This window comes from Charadrius vociferus, unplaced genomic scaffold (genome assembly GCF_000708025.1).
Source record: "Charadrius vociferus isolate BGI_N301 unplaced genomic scaffold, ASM70802v2 scaffold187, whole genome shotgun sequence".
Taxonomy (NCBI): Eukaryota; Metazoa; Chordata; class Aves; order Charadriiformes; family Charadriidae; genus Charadrius; species Charadrius vociferus.
In genome coordinates, this window is record NW_009649180.1 from 585,757 (window position 1) to 602,302 (window position 16,546).

The 16,546-nt window shown below is 37.8% G+C and overlaps 1 protein-coding gene across 18 annotated transcripts in view; it reads left to right on the forward strand.

The window, feature by feature from the left end:
* The window catches only part of KCNMA1 (potassium large conductance calcium-activated channel, subfamily M, alpha member 1), a 502,219-nt gene that overhangs the window by 425,164 nt on the left and 60,509 nt on the right, over positions 1-16,546 (forward strand). For all 18 annotated transcript variants that reach the window (XM_009888636.1, XM_009888640.1, XM_009888635.1 and 15 more), the window contains one exon: positions 11,308-11,401. In XM_009888636.1, coding sequence (XP_009886938.1) covers positions 11,308-11,401 — 94 coding nt within the window. The remainder of the gene's footprint in view (positions 1-11,307; positions 11,402-16,546) is intronic.

Here is a 16,546-nt window from a genome sequence, read left to right on the forward strand (position 1 = left end):
TCTTCACTCTCCCAAAATACTTTACCAAAATAGTATTCTGTATGTATGCAACATGTGGAGAAGTCAATCAGACAATTAAATGGACAGGGGAAAAGAAGTCCACTGATGCTTTTTCTTAAACTTTTCATTTGACAGTTTTCCAATAACAATATAATGACTTGAATAAACAATTACAGAATGAATCATAAATTGAGAAGGCAATGGAGAATGGAGACTAAAAATCAAGAAAAATGTATGAGGGAATGCTAAAATCTGAATCAGAAAAATGGTCTAGGTTCAATGGAACTATGACTTAGTCTAAACATAAATTCGGATTTGATTAGGAATTTAATAAAGTCTCTTTTTTCTACTGTGCACATTTGTCAGGGGAAAGGGCAGATGGTTGTTACATAGAAATAGTGTCACATTGTATAGGCATAAGAAACCAGGTCCACGACATCTGAAGCCTTGCTTGTCTAAATTGCCCAAGCCCGTTGTGAAATGCTGGATGTATGAGAAAGACCTTCTTCCTGCCCCATTTTATCAGCTTGTGCCCTGAAGCATGAGATATGAACAGCTCCTGATCTAAAGTCCGCTGAAGTCAATATAAGTGTTTTCTCTGACTTCAATGGACTTTACATCAACGACAATTTGAACAGCCTTAAACCATTTCTTTGCTTGCTGAAGTTGTAGTAATAGATAAGTGATAACAACTGCCATGTCTGGAAAGCATTTGTAATAATTATGCTCTTGAATTAAACTGGAGGAGCAAAGAAAAAAAATCCCAGTTCTATTGTAACCTTAGGTGGTCGCTCTACTGCTAAAATAAATTAGTATAGTACCACACCCTGGTCTTTTTTACCAAAAGTTTCAAGTTAAAAGTTTGCTGGGTTTCCAAAAACCTTTGCAGTCTATGTTTCATCCTGTATACATGTGTAACCCTAAAAGCTCAGGAACTTAAAGTTTGTCATGGTTTCACAGAATATCAGAGCAGCCATCTAGAATACCTAACAGGATCCAGCCTAGAAACGTTCCACATTTTCTATTAATTGTCTTTTTACTGCATTCAGGGAAAAGCAAAGGTGAGGAATATATCTGTATCTGAGTTTCAATCCTTTATGTATGAGGAGAATTAAAACTGAAAGACCATGTATTATTAATATAAAATTTAAGCATTGGATGCCAATAGGAAAAAAAAAAAAAGGTTGAGCAATGAATTTGTCATTCAATTTTATGTGCCTTTAGCCAAAAGGTGCAAGCCTGGGACAAAAAGGGGGCGGGGGGGGAGATGTTTCTTGGGTTGCACTGTTTCAAAGAGAATGTCTCATGTAAGCGCCATTCAGTATTCGTAAAATGTTCTGAGATGATGCATTTTTGACATTCTTGGATCTCAGTGTTTTCTTATCTGCTTCAAATGGCACACGCTGCAATGAAAAGCCAGTGAGCCTCACTTCCTTTTCTGATGGTACTACTACGTAGAGATTTGCAGCGTATCTGTTTCTTGTATAAAAAAAAAAAAAGAAAGCAGTGAAATGCATTTCCCTGAGTTTGTAATGCACGTAGAAACCAAAACAGCAATCCTGTTTCATTTGAATTACCATTTCAGACAGCAGGCAAACACTGCTCCGCAGTTTCTAAAATTAACGTTCTTGTACCTCATCAAGCACCATTGGATTGTAGTTTCTAGTCAATGATTTCATTACATCTGATACCACCAAAAAATCAAGTAATAATTATTAAATTTATAAAATAAATAGTTCATTGGCATAAGTGATTTTTAAAGGGGACGAATAATAATTTTTTTCCCCAAGAAATAACAAATGTTCTGATTAAACCCTATTTTGATACTCTACTAAATTCCAACCCCAACGGATTGGGCACATTTTCTTTTCTGAAACTACCTTTGATAAGCAATGCTTTACAAACTCATCAGTTTAGCTTCCTGTTAACAAAGAGACAGCAGCCGTCTGGATTATTCTAGATCCGCAGTGAAACTGCCACAGTGCGTATGCTCAAACTAAAGCTGTGCAAGTTTGACAAGGGGCAGATGAATCCAGGAGTTATTGTGCAGGGGTTTAAGTCTATGCGGCAGCTGACGGTTGAAATAATCATCTATACATCGCTCTGAGCTAGCTGGGGAAAGGTTGAAGCTGTATATTTTCAACATATCTAGCCTAATGGTTAATCTGTTGTCTCGTACAGGGGGTGCTGGGTGGAATCACAGCAATAGCTGACAGTTTGGAGGAATTGCTGTGGGTATTTTCAGTTGCCTGATTCACAAAGTGGTAGGTAGCGAAGTCTAAACAGGCTTGTCATTGAAAGAGAGAAGTCGTGCTCACTGTCACTCCCATCAAAAGAACTCTGGTAGCCAGAAGCTCAATCAACATATTGATTATTTGCATTTAGTAATACAGAGCTGCAGCTTGTCTTCACCCACCACCTTGAAAGCTGAGCTTTATGGAAGACATGCCAGATTGCGGAATGGCGATTGCTCCTTTGGAGGTCAGCTGGGAAGATGCTTAGGAGAAAGAGAACAGTGAAGTTGGGTGGAGAAATAAAATATTTTTTCCAAACTTAGGTAGGTTAACTGTTAAAAACGCTCTCTATACTTCTGTGGCTGGATCTGGCATATCTGCACAGTGACATGGCATTACTCACTACAGAGATTAAGGGGTGCAGTATGAATTAGACTGTAACAAAAATGAAGTATCTGCAAGTGACAGCTCTGGCTGATGGCTGACTATGAAGGAAAACACTGTGCTAGTGTCTGGTGAAAAGCGGTGCTGAAAGCCTAGCAGCTGATAGAGATGGGGGAGGAAAGGAGCAGTGGGTATCGGTGGTGGTTGTTTAGAATGTCTGGTTTTGGTCAGGATATTTTTTCTCCTTTAAAACACATTTTCATCTTCCCTTCCAGGCAAATCACGCTGAAGCCAGTTGCAGCCATTTTGTTGAAAGCACTGTACTGGTATTCTGCCTTGTTACATTTAAATTAAAGCTCAGCCTGGTTTTAAGTTATGGCAAGTGTACGCTCACAAAGAATAAATAGAGATTGCCATAGGCATTAGATTAACTACATTGGTTGTTTTAAAAATGTTCAGGGAGTTGCAGATTGCATTTCAAATTATCTTCATTATAATAAATAAAATGTATAGAAATAGAAACAGGCATGATTCCCTAATGCAGTCTGTAGGCAAGTGTATATTCATGGAGCTGAAAGGAAGTTCTTGAAGGGGGGGTGGAGGGGGACGGGGAATAGGAATGTATGCAGCTTCAAAATACCTCTACATAAATCAATATCTGACATTTTATAGACATTATTTTTTATCTGTCCAATGTTGACAGGTTTCTTGCGCAAGTTCTGTACAGCATTTACCAAAAGTAGGTAGTGTTCACCCAGGCTGCAATTGGGAAATACTACAGAAAACAGGGAATTTCTCACTCTCACTCTACTCTGATTCATTTCCTTATTGTTTGCCGTTCTCAAAAAGCTACTCAGAATTCGCTCTCAAAATGACCAGTAAGTGTCTCTATTCTTAGTTAACAATAATAATGCCTTATGGATAAATGATAAGTGTCCTGAATAGTTCTAATGAACTTTGGCAGAATAAGCAATGCAGGCAGCACACTCATCTTGTGACCATTTGCATTGAAAGTAAAGGCATATGTCATATTGGATAAAGAAAAAGTAGTCTAACTATGGCTAGAAAATGGTTCTCTCTTAGTAGACCCGCTGGTGCTAAACTCGTCACGTACTTGGAAGAGAACCATTGTGGATTTGGAGGTTGTGGTTTAACATTGCACAGTGGTACAACAAATTACCTCAATCCAGAGAGTTTGGGTGCCAAACCTAGGGAGGCAGTGACAGTACGTAAGGATGTACTTAGTTCTGTATAGTTAACAGCAATCTTTGTTTCCCTAATATGTTTTCTATGAAAATCAGCCCACATAGTGGTGCAAGCACCCAAACAAATTTTTAAGAAATTATTAATAAAAAGAAACTGCCTTTGCTGAACAACAGGATGCTATAAAAAACACGTTTCAGGTTCTGCACATTAGTTTGTATGTGCAGAAATGACAGTGTTGGCCTGTATTTCTTGCCTAGCTGTACGATACTGCTTACTCTGAAGCACAGCAATATCTTGTGTTCAAAATTGCACCTCTGTGCTTGCACACGCAGTTCCATGCATAGCCTGATGTGCTTGTGTCTGTGGCACAGTGTGCCTGTACAACTTGACAGGCTGTTTAGACTGAACATAACCAGTTCTACTCATCTACGGTAAAAAATATATAATTGTATTAGTGGAATGGAGAAAGAGATAATTATCTGTACCAAAGAAGGGTTATTCAGATATATTATACTGTAACCTTTGCTTTTCGAGATGGAGTAAAAAGACATAAGCTATAAACTGTTGGAGTCAGAAAGAAACTTGTCCTATGAACAAGGTGTTTCATAGTCATCCACTGCGGGGCTTCTTCCATTCTTATCTGAAGCAGCTGAGCTCTTGTCAGAAGCAGGAGGTTAGAGGTCATGGGATGAAACTGGTAGTTAGAACTTTGAAATCTGGAATAATTTGAAAAAAAAAAAAAAAAAAAAGCAGCTCTGTTACCCCCGTTGTTTAATGTTTTGCTTTTCAGTGGTAGTACCATATCGACACTGTTGGAAATAAGGGGAAGTTAGGATATGTTTTAAGCAGCTCAGTCTGCCTTCATGCTGAACAAGATCATGTGATGCTATTAAATACGAGGCCAAGCTCAAGCTATTAGGCTGTACCAAAAGGCAAGGTATTTTAGTTCTGGCTCATGCTGTGCCACTGCAAGCACAAAATCTTGGGAAAACTTGCTTATGTCTGCACGGAATATGCCATAAGACATTCACTATTTTGGAAGTGCTTAATAGTCAGGGCTGGTATCTGAAATCATCGCTTACTGGACTCCGGAAAAGACTGTAAAAAGATTATGATGTTTCTTAAACAACTTGATTGGAGGGTGGATAAGCATTATTAATAGATTTTGGTCATCTTCCATTGTGTGTGAAGATACTTTGATGCAGGCATATAGATTTATAAAGATTATTTCCAATATTACTGTCTGTAGTTTAAAAATAGACTGAATTGATGCATTTCAAAGTGTTAAAATACATGCATGACCAGTGACTTGTGTAGGGAGATAGGTCTCTGCAGATATATTTTATCATCTGAAAATTGTTTCACTGGAGGAATATCAAAGGTAGAAGTACAAGATTTTACCAAAACCCAGTAACTCCAAGGTAAGATTGATAGTTTTCAAGTCCTGTATCCAATATGATACACGGCATTTTTTGTGGCAGTTTCACTAATAAAAGATGCTGTTCTCCAATGACTTAAAATCTATGTGAAGTCTCATGAGTACGCATTATTGTCATTATACTTTAAATTTTACTACTATTAGCAAAGAGCAGAATAACATTGTGAGTTAGACTCTAGTTCTGTTCTCACTGATTTTTCCATCCACCTCAGTCGTAACAGTAGCAAGCCATCAATACAGAGAGCATCAAACGGGAAAGGATACTTTGTCACAAAATAGTTGAACCTTGTTAAAAAGTACGTTCAAATGACTCTCGTGATTCACATATAAACACTTTCTTTGTGAGAGACAGATTTTGTGCTTGAAGACAAATGGCAAGCGTGTGGATGCTATTTATGTATTTTTCCTGTTACCAGACAGTATTTCTAGGTGATGGTAAACTAGACAAAGATTCCAAAAATCATACCGACCTCCTCAAATAATTTGGAGCTACTGTCTACTCGAAGTTCTCCATGGAAACCTTAGGGTAATTGAAACATATGGAAATAATGCTGCAAGATTATCAGTCCATAAACTACTCCATACCTAGCCTCCTCGCCTCATAATACATAACAGAATATAAGGTCTTAGTGGCTCAGTAATATACTTTCTTCTCTAGAATATACTCATTCAGAATGAAACAAGCATTGGGAGAAGATCATTGTTGCATACCAGAAAAAACATTTTATTATTGTCTTTTACAGAGGATGGCATTTGTTAGAGCTATTAATATGGGGGCGGTTGTTTAATTAGCTTTGATATATTAGAAATGAAGACTAAGAATCACAGTTTCAAGCTAAATCCATATTTAGGAAATTAAATTTATTAGCTTTCTTTTCAGAGGTGCTGCGTATGACTTCCTGAAATTAACAGTATTCAGCTCTTCTGCATACCCAACAACTTTTATGTAGGTTCCTAAACACCAGTTTAATTCCATAAGTATGCTTGCACAATTTTGAAGTGTTGACCTTACTTTCTTCTATTATTCCTTATTTATTTTAATAGCAGCAGAATGCTCTACCTCCCCTGTCATTTTCAGTAGATTCAAAGGAATAAACATCTTCCACAGCTAGTAAATCTCAAAGCCTTTATCAACATGTGGGAAATAAGTGTTGCCTCAGACACACTTACCCTAGGATGGGATTATTGCTTAAAGATGATAATATTGTGGAATAATCCTTTTATAAGTATTCTTTTCTAAAAAGACGTTTTTAGAACAAAACTTAAGAAAGCTGCAGGTATAAGCCTTTATTTCAGCTGTAGAAACTGATACTTTAAGCTTTAAAGTCTGTAATTCCACGTAATATCAAAATTGATTCATGCCTGTGGTTTGAAATATTTTTTAATAAAAAAACATTAATTTAAATTTTTTCTTATTATTTAGAAGTAAAGAATGCAGCTAGATCAAGTTACTCAAAATGTTCATACCAATTCAAGAATGCAACTACTAATGCATTGGTTGGTGCCAAGTCCACTGAAGGAATCCCGGAACCTGTTCCACTTGTTAATAACCGTAAAGGGAGCCTCTTCCTACCCAACAACCCCTCGCTGCTGCACCTTAACTTATTGAGTTCTGTTGAACAAGGAAAATCTACGTACTGTAGATTGCAAAGGGCACTCAGCTTGCCTGTAAAATACCGCTACCACTCCCAAAAGCCTGGGTTGAACCAAGATCTCCGTAGGTAGCCCCGTAGTTGGATGCATAAGGCAATACAGATTGGTTTGTGCATGGTTTTGCAGTCTGTTTTCAATGTGACTATGACATTACTAATGCTCTGTTAAGTGCTTACAGATGTGGGTTTCCCCAGATGTGGTGATTAATAAGTTAATCAAGATAGCTAGTCAACTAATGTTTCTGGGTGGTTTGTGCTTTCCCTTTCATATGGTTTATTTGCTCTGAAGCATTTACATGCTAGGCAGAATGAGTTTACCAGTTCGTGTTATGTTCAGCAACATAGATGTTATTTCAAATTCCGGCTCTTTTTGGGGTCTAAAAACAGTGTCTGTAAACTGTTCTGCTGGTGACCTGGGAGAGGCAGTGAAGGAGACAGATTAATTTAACAATTAGTAACAAAACCGCAAATAAAAAAGTTAAGTACTTGTCCACAGTTTCTGAAAGACATTCCCTTTATTTTGCTTAAAAAATGAAATGAGGATAAAAGTCAAGTAATATGTTGTTACAGATGTTCAGCTCTATATTAAAGCTGTTAAAATTACCAGCATATCTTAAATCAATGCATGGAACATTGTCTGGAGGTTATGTCATTGAAATAATGAATCCTCTTTACTCAAGAACAGGCAAACATGTTAAAACATCAGTGTAACTTTAAATTAAACTCCAGCATAAACCAGAGCATCTGAAGCCTCATTAGACTTGCCTGACATTTTTCTAGCACTGAGTCTTCCTGAACTGCAAAACTGTTAGATTCTCTGCCTATTAGACAAGTGAGCACTGGGTTGTTACAACAGTACATTGTGTTACACTTAGGGATGTGCAAACAAGCTCTTGAATTTCATTAGAACTCAGAGGCTGGTTCAAGTTCCGATTCTGTAAAATTCTGTGTCCAATTCTTGAACTTATTTGCAGTTTGCATGAAAGCTGGCAAAGAAAGTCTGCATAATATAATATGACTATCTTTTAATGCAAATCCTGTGACATAAAGACATCAAAAATACTAAAAATGGGAACACATTTTCATTAACAAAAGCACTAGGTCAAACATACAACATCAGAGTAGAGTTGTTGTATATCACAGCCCATTATTCAAATATGGTTGTCTTTCATAAGAATAAGCAAATTTAAGACTCCCTTTTAAATTAATGCAGACACAGGAGCCATGAAACTAAAATGATATTTTATGGCTTTACTAAAACTTTTGCTAGATCTATTTCTTTAAATATGCAGGAAATGGATAAGAGTATCTGAAGGATAATAATTAAGTATGTTTTATACCCTACTTACTACTAAGAAGCCACTTGTGGGTTATCATTGCATCACTTTTGGGAACCAAGCCATAGGTAATGATGTCCATTATTTACCATTCACATATTTCAGCTTCGTGGATTCCTTTCCCCCATTCTAATGGAGCTGCGTTTCTCAACTGCAGATGCCCTGTGAACTCTCTGCACAGATTTCATTGAAAAACAAAATCTTGTTTGGATGTGATGTGATTAAGATAGATCACCTTTCATTGCTGCAATGAGAATAAACGGCTTCCTTGCTTAAGCAAGACTTTGCTTTAGCAACAAATTGAGATCCCTTATAGAAGGCTTTGCTGGCAGGTATTAACTAGTAAGCCACATTAACCTGGGACTTCCCAGGCAATTGGTGACAATAACACAGTTTGAATATGACAAGCAGATATCAAAAGAGAGAGCTTATTTATAGTAGATGCAGTACCCAAAATAACCACAGACTGCTAGAAATCTAGTTCTAGAAATGGTTATTCTGGATGATTACTAGTAAGACTTTGTTTTTTAATTGGACGGATGGGTAGCATCACCTGGCAGCACTGGAAAACACAAATATTGGACCATATAGTACAAAAGGTCCTTATTGTACTAACTTGCAATATTTGAAAGGATCAGACAGGAGTGTTATTAGCTAGCTAAAAACTTGGAAAAGTACTCTTTTTTAGCAGTGTTTTCTATTGTTCGTAAAAATATTTCTGGCTATAGTATGATCTAGAGTTGACTTGTGTTCATGTAAGATTTTTGCACATGATCCTGATGGCTATATGTCTTCCTTCAACTGTTAAAATAGTATAATAGTACACTTTAATTATGTTGCAATACTGAATCTCTTGACAAACATTCTGTAACCCCATGGAAGGAGATAAAATTAAGTGACATTTAGAATTTTTACTACCAAGACAGCAAAACGTATCAGTTGCAGCTTGTTTCTGGAAGGAACGTTTTGCATGGTTCTTGTTCCTTTGATCTTTTAAGTAGTGGATTCCTCAAATTGGAACTGAATGTTTATATCCTATAAAGAACAAGGGAGCACAGTGTATATCTTGAAAGCGACCTATTGTCTGTGTGGAGTAGCATGCGAATAACTTTTTGATAGGCAAGTTTAAAACAGGACTGCAGTTTGCAGAGGGTGTTCTGAAATGCGCAAATACTTGTACTTTGTTATAATCAGAAATAGAAAGATATTACTAACAAAATAATTCTGTGCATATTCACTTCATGTTACAAATAGCTAAACACTGAAGTGATCTACTTTAATCCAAGCAAACTATCACAGAAAATTTCAATTTGTATATTTTTGAGAATTTTCTGTGGGCCTATTTATCTCCCAGCTGAACAAATAATGATATTGGACTAATTGTTGATAAGCATTTCCACTATAGGACTCTCACTTGGAAAAAAAGAAAAGTCAGATGAGAAGAAAATGTCTTTGTCTTTGGGGATGCTGCCCAAGGAGAAAAGAAAGTTAAGTTAGTGAAATAAGTGATTACTAGACAGTCATTGCTCTCGTCTAAGTATTACCTTTTACACCACTCTTTGGGGCATTTATTTTGGGGTTAACTATTTTTTATTTTTATTTTTATTTTGCAATGCTTTCTTTTGTTTTGATTCCCTTGATGTTTTAGGTGATGCCAGGTCATTTAAAAAACCAGCACATCTGTCTTTTCTGGGCCCAGTCCTTCGGACTTGACCAAGGCAAAATGAAGTTCGAGAGCAGACTTGGGCAAACAGACAGTCATGAGAGACTAGAATGCAGTCTGTAATAAAATAGCATCAGAAGAGGGTTAGAGCAGGAGGTTATTGCTTAATTTCTTCCCAGATAAGTCTAGGGCAGGTGACACATATCCAGGTTTTGTTGTTGTTCCTGTGTAGCTCATTGCAAATAGAATTTTTTTTCCACCCTCTGCTTGTGCACTGCTAATGTGTATTAAGCTCTTTTAATATAGCTGCTACTACTACTAATCTCTTTCCTTTTAGCTTTAAAGTAACAGCTTCCTAGGCATCAGTTATATTATCTTCTAGGTAATTTTTTGGTTAAGAGTAGGATGGGGGAAAAAGTGTATTTTTTCCTTCTTTGTTTTAGAAAAATTCAGCATCGGTGTGAATTTGAGAAAGCAGGCATAAGATAATTCCCTCTGACAGCACACGTGAGCCTTATGCGCAGGTTATCAAGTGCAGTAACAATCTTGAAACGGTAAAGATGATGGTTAATTCTTAGAGATGAGTTATTAGGAAGCTGCACTTGTTTAAGCAATAAGTGTTGTGACATAGGTTATCCGAGAGTAGCTTATGATTGGCAAAACTGTAAGTGATTTTACATCTGGAAATTGATCTGTCATTGAAAATGCACCTCATCCTCATTAAAAGATTGCATAACACATGCATCCTCTGTTATACAGGTATTGTCTCCCCACTTCCATTCAACCTCATTCTGTTCACTTCTGTTAAAACTCCCTTTTGTGAGAAGGGTAGAGCGATGAGGTCTGACTTGTGCTGGAGATCTGTGCACAATGGCAGGCTGCGTTCACATTCCCGACTAACTGAATCATTGAACATCAAGGCATTGAATATTTTACATCTCTTCATGAAGACTCTGTTGTTTGGCATGTGAGGAGCAAGAACCAACTGGTGTCTAGTTCATTAGCAAAAGCGGGCTGGCAGCTGTTATGTTGGTATTGCGAATAGTACTTTATCTTTCTGAGAATATAGCGCAGCACTAATTCTACTTTTCTGTAGCACAGATTAACTGAAAATAACTCTAAGAATAACCCGAATGTGGTTCCCCCCCTTTGTTTTTGAAGTATGAAACCAATTTGAACGCCTGTGTTCAAAACCCTGGTACTCTTCCCTGCTTCTCCTTCAAACCAATCTCTTTGACTAACATGTATTTGATTTTTATTACTGTTGGGCCTATGTTAGCAATGAAGTATCAGTGCGTGAATGGACATAGAGTGTGTGTTCTTTGCTACTTCACTTGTATTTCATATCGCACCCAGAGCGGTACTTAATCTCATGAGTTCCTTATATTTCCAGTTGAAGATGAGCAGCCGTCGACACTGTCACCCAAAAAAAAGCAGCGAAACGGAGGCATGCGAAATTCACCCAACTCCTCACCCAAACTGATGAGGTAAGACTATAAGAAAGTCATATCTTCATCTTCTTTCTTCCTTCCTTCCTCCTCTCCTCCCCCCACTTCAAAAATAAGGGGGAAAAAAGATTGTTAGATGGTTTCTGAAAGGCTGAAGTATTTATTCTGTCAGCTTGTCAGCAGTTAATGATAGAGCTGAAAAAAATTCTGTCATGAAAAACAGTTTGAAAAGCTGTTTGAAAAATACATAGGCTTTAAAGTCTTAGCTGTCACCCTGTCCTGTCCGTGTGTAGTTCTTAAACAGCAGTGGCACTAATGATAGCACTAACCAATCAGGGGAACTCATGTGGTTAGTTTGCCTCAGGCAATTCTCTTTTTGTTGGATTCCCTCTGAGTACTGTTTTCTGTACTTAAGGCCATATGTGAGATGTATCATCACAATCAAAAATGAACCTGAATATTACCTTCCTTTTATCCTGTCGATTGAAATCAAATTTCGGTTAATTGATTTAGACTGATAAAAAAGTCTAATAATCTATGTACTTGCCAAAGCAAAGTTCAAAACTAATGCAGTTTTACTCAGGCTAAAAGCACATTAATTATGAAATACAGGGATTTTTAAGAGGGTAGTGTATACTCTAAAAGTGGGTGATGAAAACATCATCTTGTTACTGATATTTTTCCCCTGTTGCTATGTGTACATTATTTTACACCAGTACGTCTTTGTGTAACTATGTAGTTTCCTTGCATGGGACAAACTACCTCTGAGAGATTTGTTAAAACTAAAACTGCAACAAGAAATTGGAATCTGTTAAAATAATATGGCATTTGCATTCTGTCTCACTGTGCTTCACCTTTTGCCTGCTCAAGTCAGTCAGAACAGGAGCAGAATAGTGGACATGGAGTTTGCTACCCAGTCCTGCTTTGGCTTTTTATACTAAAAGTAGCCAGGATAGAACCTCAGTCCATAATTGTATGCAGAACATAGCAGAGATTTTCCACTGCATATATATATATAGACACAGTAATATATGTAAACTTATTTACATATATGAACAGACACGTTTTTGCAGGTCGGGGTTTGGGTGTATGTATAACTATAACTGCTCTGCAGCCACAGAGGTTAAGTGAAAAGAAATTAACATGAATATATAGTTCTTTCCATATATAAAATAACTCATGACTTTTCTTTTGTTGTTGACAGTTATTTTGTTCCTTTAACAATTCTGGATACAGCTAGGTAGTATTCCTCTTTGTATTTCGGTCAGTAGACTGGGGTATTCTTTGGCCAGTTACAGAAGCATCCATATTTATTTATTTATTGTTCCTGCAATAAAGGGCATGTTCAAGGACGTAACTTCTACAAGTCGTCTTCATCTCTGTTTAGACTACGGAACCAAAAGTGAGATTGATTCACAGAGGAAAATGCACCCAGCTGTGGCTTTTTTTTCCTATTGACCATCTATTTCTGTTAAATGTATCATTAAAAGTTCTCTGCCTTCCTGTTAGCTCAGCCTTGCCCATATGACACTGATTTACATGCTTGTTTACAGTTTATGAGGAAGAATAAAATGAACATACTGGCAAGCTTCTCATTTTTATGGTGCCAGTTGTCATGCTAGCATCATTTTCAATTTACTTACCTTTGGACAGTCATCTTAGCTGGTGCTAATAGTTTTAACCACTTAAAGTTTTAAACATGTGGGAGATTCCCCCCACCCCCCCACCCCCCCCAAATCCTAATTTGGGAGAAGCAGAAATAAAAAGAAAGAGAGGGAGAGAGAGAAAGAGCTGAAACATTTGGAGCTGAGCACACTGTCCCTGTTTGCTATGTAAAGTATGCCTCATTTCTTTGATCTTGAGTAATAATAATTCTGGGGAGTTATACTGTTTTCATATGCTTCAAAGCTGTGTCAAAGTTTTGCTGCTTAAGGGTACTTCTTTATTCTATTGGCTCTTGGGTACTGAGATGACAGGTCCTCTGTACTAGGTGCAGGCTTTTTCAAGTCATAGCCTTCAGCAAAACATCAAATTACCAAATACAGGGTAACATACTTCTACACAAATGCCTTTCCTGTAGATATATTATACCATATATATTAAATACTTTAGTGTTACACGGTACATTTTATGTGCAATAGAAAGTGATGGTTTGAGGTAGCCTTAGGGGTACTTTTTTCCACAAGCAGAAAAAGCTAGTGTATACCGTATCAAGTATGGTTTTTACAGGACTTTCTGCCCGAAGGCCTTTGTAAATAAGTAATGATCAACAGATTGGCTGTGGGTTTTTGAAAAGCATGCCTGTGTCAGTTTGCATGATGGGGGAAGATTTTCAAAGTGGAGCCTGCTTTCATTGCCTGCTGAAGAGGGACTGAGGGAGAGTAGTCATCCCGAGCCTGAGCTGTCTGCTCAGTAGCACATCAGAATTGCTAAACACAGGTCGAGCAGCGAGTGGAGAACTTGCCAGGCTTCCAAATCCAGACATTGTTTTCTTCCTCTTCACCCTTGCTGCTAAATTTATTCTCCAGCCCTGTGTCGGCACCCTCAGCCTCTCCCCAGATCCAACCGTCTCTTTGTCTTACTCTTTATCTACACAGACTTAACTTGGGTTCAAGGTGCTAAATAAGAGAAAGTGGATTGAATCAGAAGAGAACTCTGTTAAGCTTTGTGTGTAATGGCCAAACGCTGTTCTCCTTTCTGATAAACAAAGGTGGGCTGTATTATCTGCTATTTTGTATCCTCGTAAATTACCGACAGTGACAGGTACTTGCTTTCCTGCCCAGAAATCTTTAGTGTATGTCAGCTAAAAGTACACAAGAGGTAAATCAGCTAAAGCACTGTCATGTCTGAGGCTGATATTTATCTTTGCTTTTTAAATTTACTTTAAAAGCTCCTTTAAAGCCAGCTTCACCTCTGTCCCTCCCATGGAAACAGCTGGCTACTTGGCAGACTTTTCCTCAGCTATGGTCCTGGATCTAGAGGGGGCCTGGAGGCAGGAAGTCTGGAGCATGTGAAGGAAGAATATGTGAAAAGTTCATTTATAAATTGTAATCAGAGTTGTGACTTTAGAGTCACTTTCTGAGCAGCCCTACAGTTAAGATACTGTTGAAAATGCTGCATAGATTTTAGATTTCCACAGTGGTCGGGGCAAATCAGGGAAGAAGGTATTATGCCGTGAGATAAAACTCTGTGACTTCTGCTATTACTGGAGTAGAACAGAGGACAGAAGTGGTATCATAGGGATTCCCTGGGACATCACGACCAGAGGTCTGACAGGCGCTTATTTAGGCCTGGTCAGAAAGTGGGAATTTTTGAGATTTACTCACATATAAATAGAAAGCTGTATTACCAAATATGATCCATATAGATAGATTGAAGTCATCTTTTCAATGCCATCTTTTTGATGATATTGTCTCTAAATGCCAATAAATTACTAACTGAAATAGATGGTAGGGATACAGATGTTCTTTGTACAGATCGCAAATGGTCTGGATTCACATTTAGAAAGTCACTATTCTAACTGAATCCTGCATCGCATCAAATGACATGAGCAGAATCACACTGATGCAATACTGGAAGAATTTAATCCATCAGAAACAAATCCTTCAAATTCCAACTATAGCTACAAATGCAAATTAACTAGAACAATACTCTGCATTGTCATGGTTATTTCTGTCTGGTTTACATCAACAGAAGTCTGTCCCATTAAACCCGCAAGAACACAGATATTACTTAAAAATAACTTAAACTTCTACAGGAAGAAATGGATGCTTCTGTGGAGGTGTGAACACAAGGACATCCTGTTACAATAAAAAGTAAAATTAAAATAGGAAGTGGAAGAAAAGGAAGGAAAGCTGTAAGTAGCAGGGTAATCGCATATCACGTCTCCTTCTTCATGAGACGAAGAAGAAAAGTAGAACCATTTGATGCCTCTGGTGTCATGCAGTGATATCAAGTCACCTGTTCATCATCTTGCAGTTGCAAGTTTTGATGCATGTTATTGACGAACAGCCACATTAAATATGAGGAGGCTATGTCACCCAAATATCAGATAGCGAAGCTAGTTTTAAAAAAATGTGTCATTTTGGATTCCAGAATGACCAGTAAAAATGTGAAAAGCCCTGGATATGAATCAAAAAAGCCACTTAAAAGGATTGTTGCTGGGGCTCAAGTCCACACTTAATGCTTTGGTAGCTGCTATTGCATGAGTGGAATACACTGACTTGAAGGAAATGTCAGCCCAGCTGAGTCAAACTACCTCTTAATGGAAGAACAAATAGCATATGACAGGGCCCAAGGGGCCTGAAGAGCAAACAAATAGTTTGTCCCTGTCCACTCTGAATGTAGTGGTGTAGTTGACATAGGCCTCTAGACAAGTAGCATACTCAGCAAAGGGTCATTATCATTAGTGTCCCTGATCACATAAGAATCAGAGGCATCAGAGGACGCTGGGTTTTCAGTGTGTTACCAAGGAGAATCTCATAAGCCCGAGGATTTTTCTTGATCAAGGATCTAAAATAATTCCCAACCAAACCATAAAACTTGCTCAGAGACTGTCAAGACCCAGCTAAGTGACGCGGAAAAAAGTGAGCTCTTTGGCATACGTTTCTGGAAACCTAATGAGATTATTTATCTGAAGTTGAGGGGGAAACCTCCTGTCTTTTTTCCTGAATATTGGATATAATACTCTAAGTATATGAACAATGGCCGTGCACGTTTATCTCCTCATCCAGCCACCCAGCTACATACACCAGATGTACACACACATTTCTGCTAGTGCCACTCGGAATGAATTTGTAGTTCCCCCGCCATTGTCATGCTGCCCTTCCATGAGCTGAAACTGTGAGCTTTCTTATAGGAACCAAAAAAATAGATGGGCGGTCTAGAGGGGAACATTTCCCAAGAAAAACCTTGAAAAAAAATAAATTCAATCTGATCGTTTTCCATGACTCCACTAAACCAGGCGTGAAGGTAAGGTTTGAAGAGGTGAAAACTCACTGATTAACCATAATAATGGTTTACACTTATGTCCCTCAGCCTTGGAGATTTCCATCGCGTACTCTAAAATATATGTCCTTTGTTAAGGATTTACAAGGCTAACTTGATGCAGTGCTAATATGCAATGATAACTAACCTGCAGCACAGCAGGTATTTAACAGCACATTTCACTTCCTGATTCTGTTT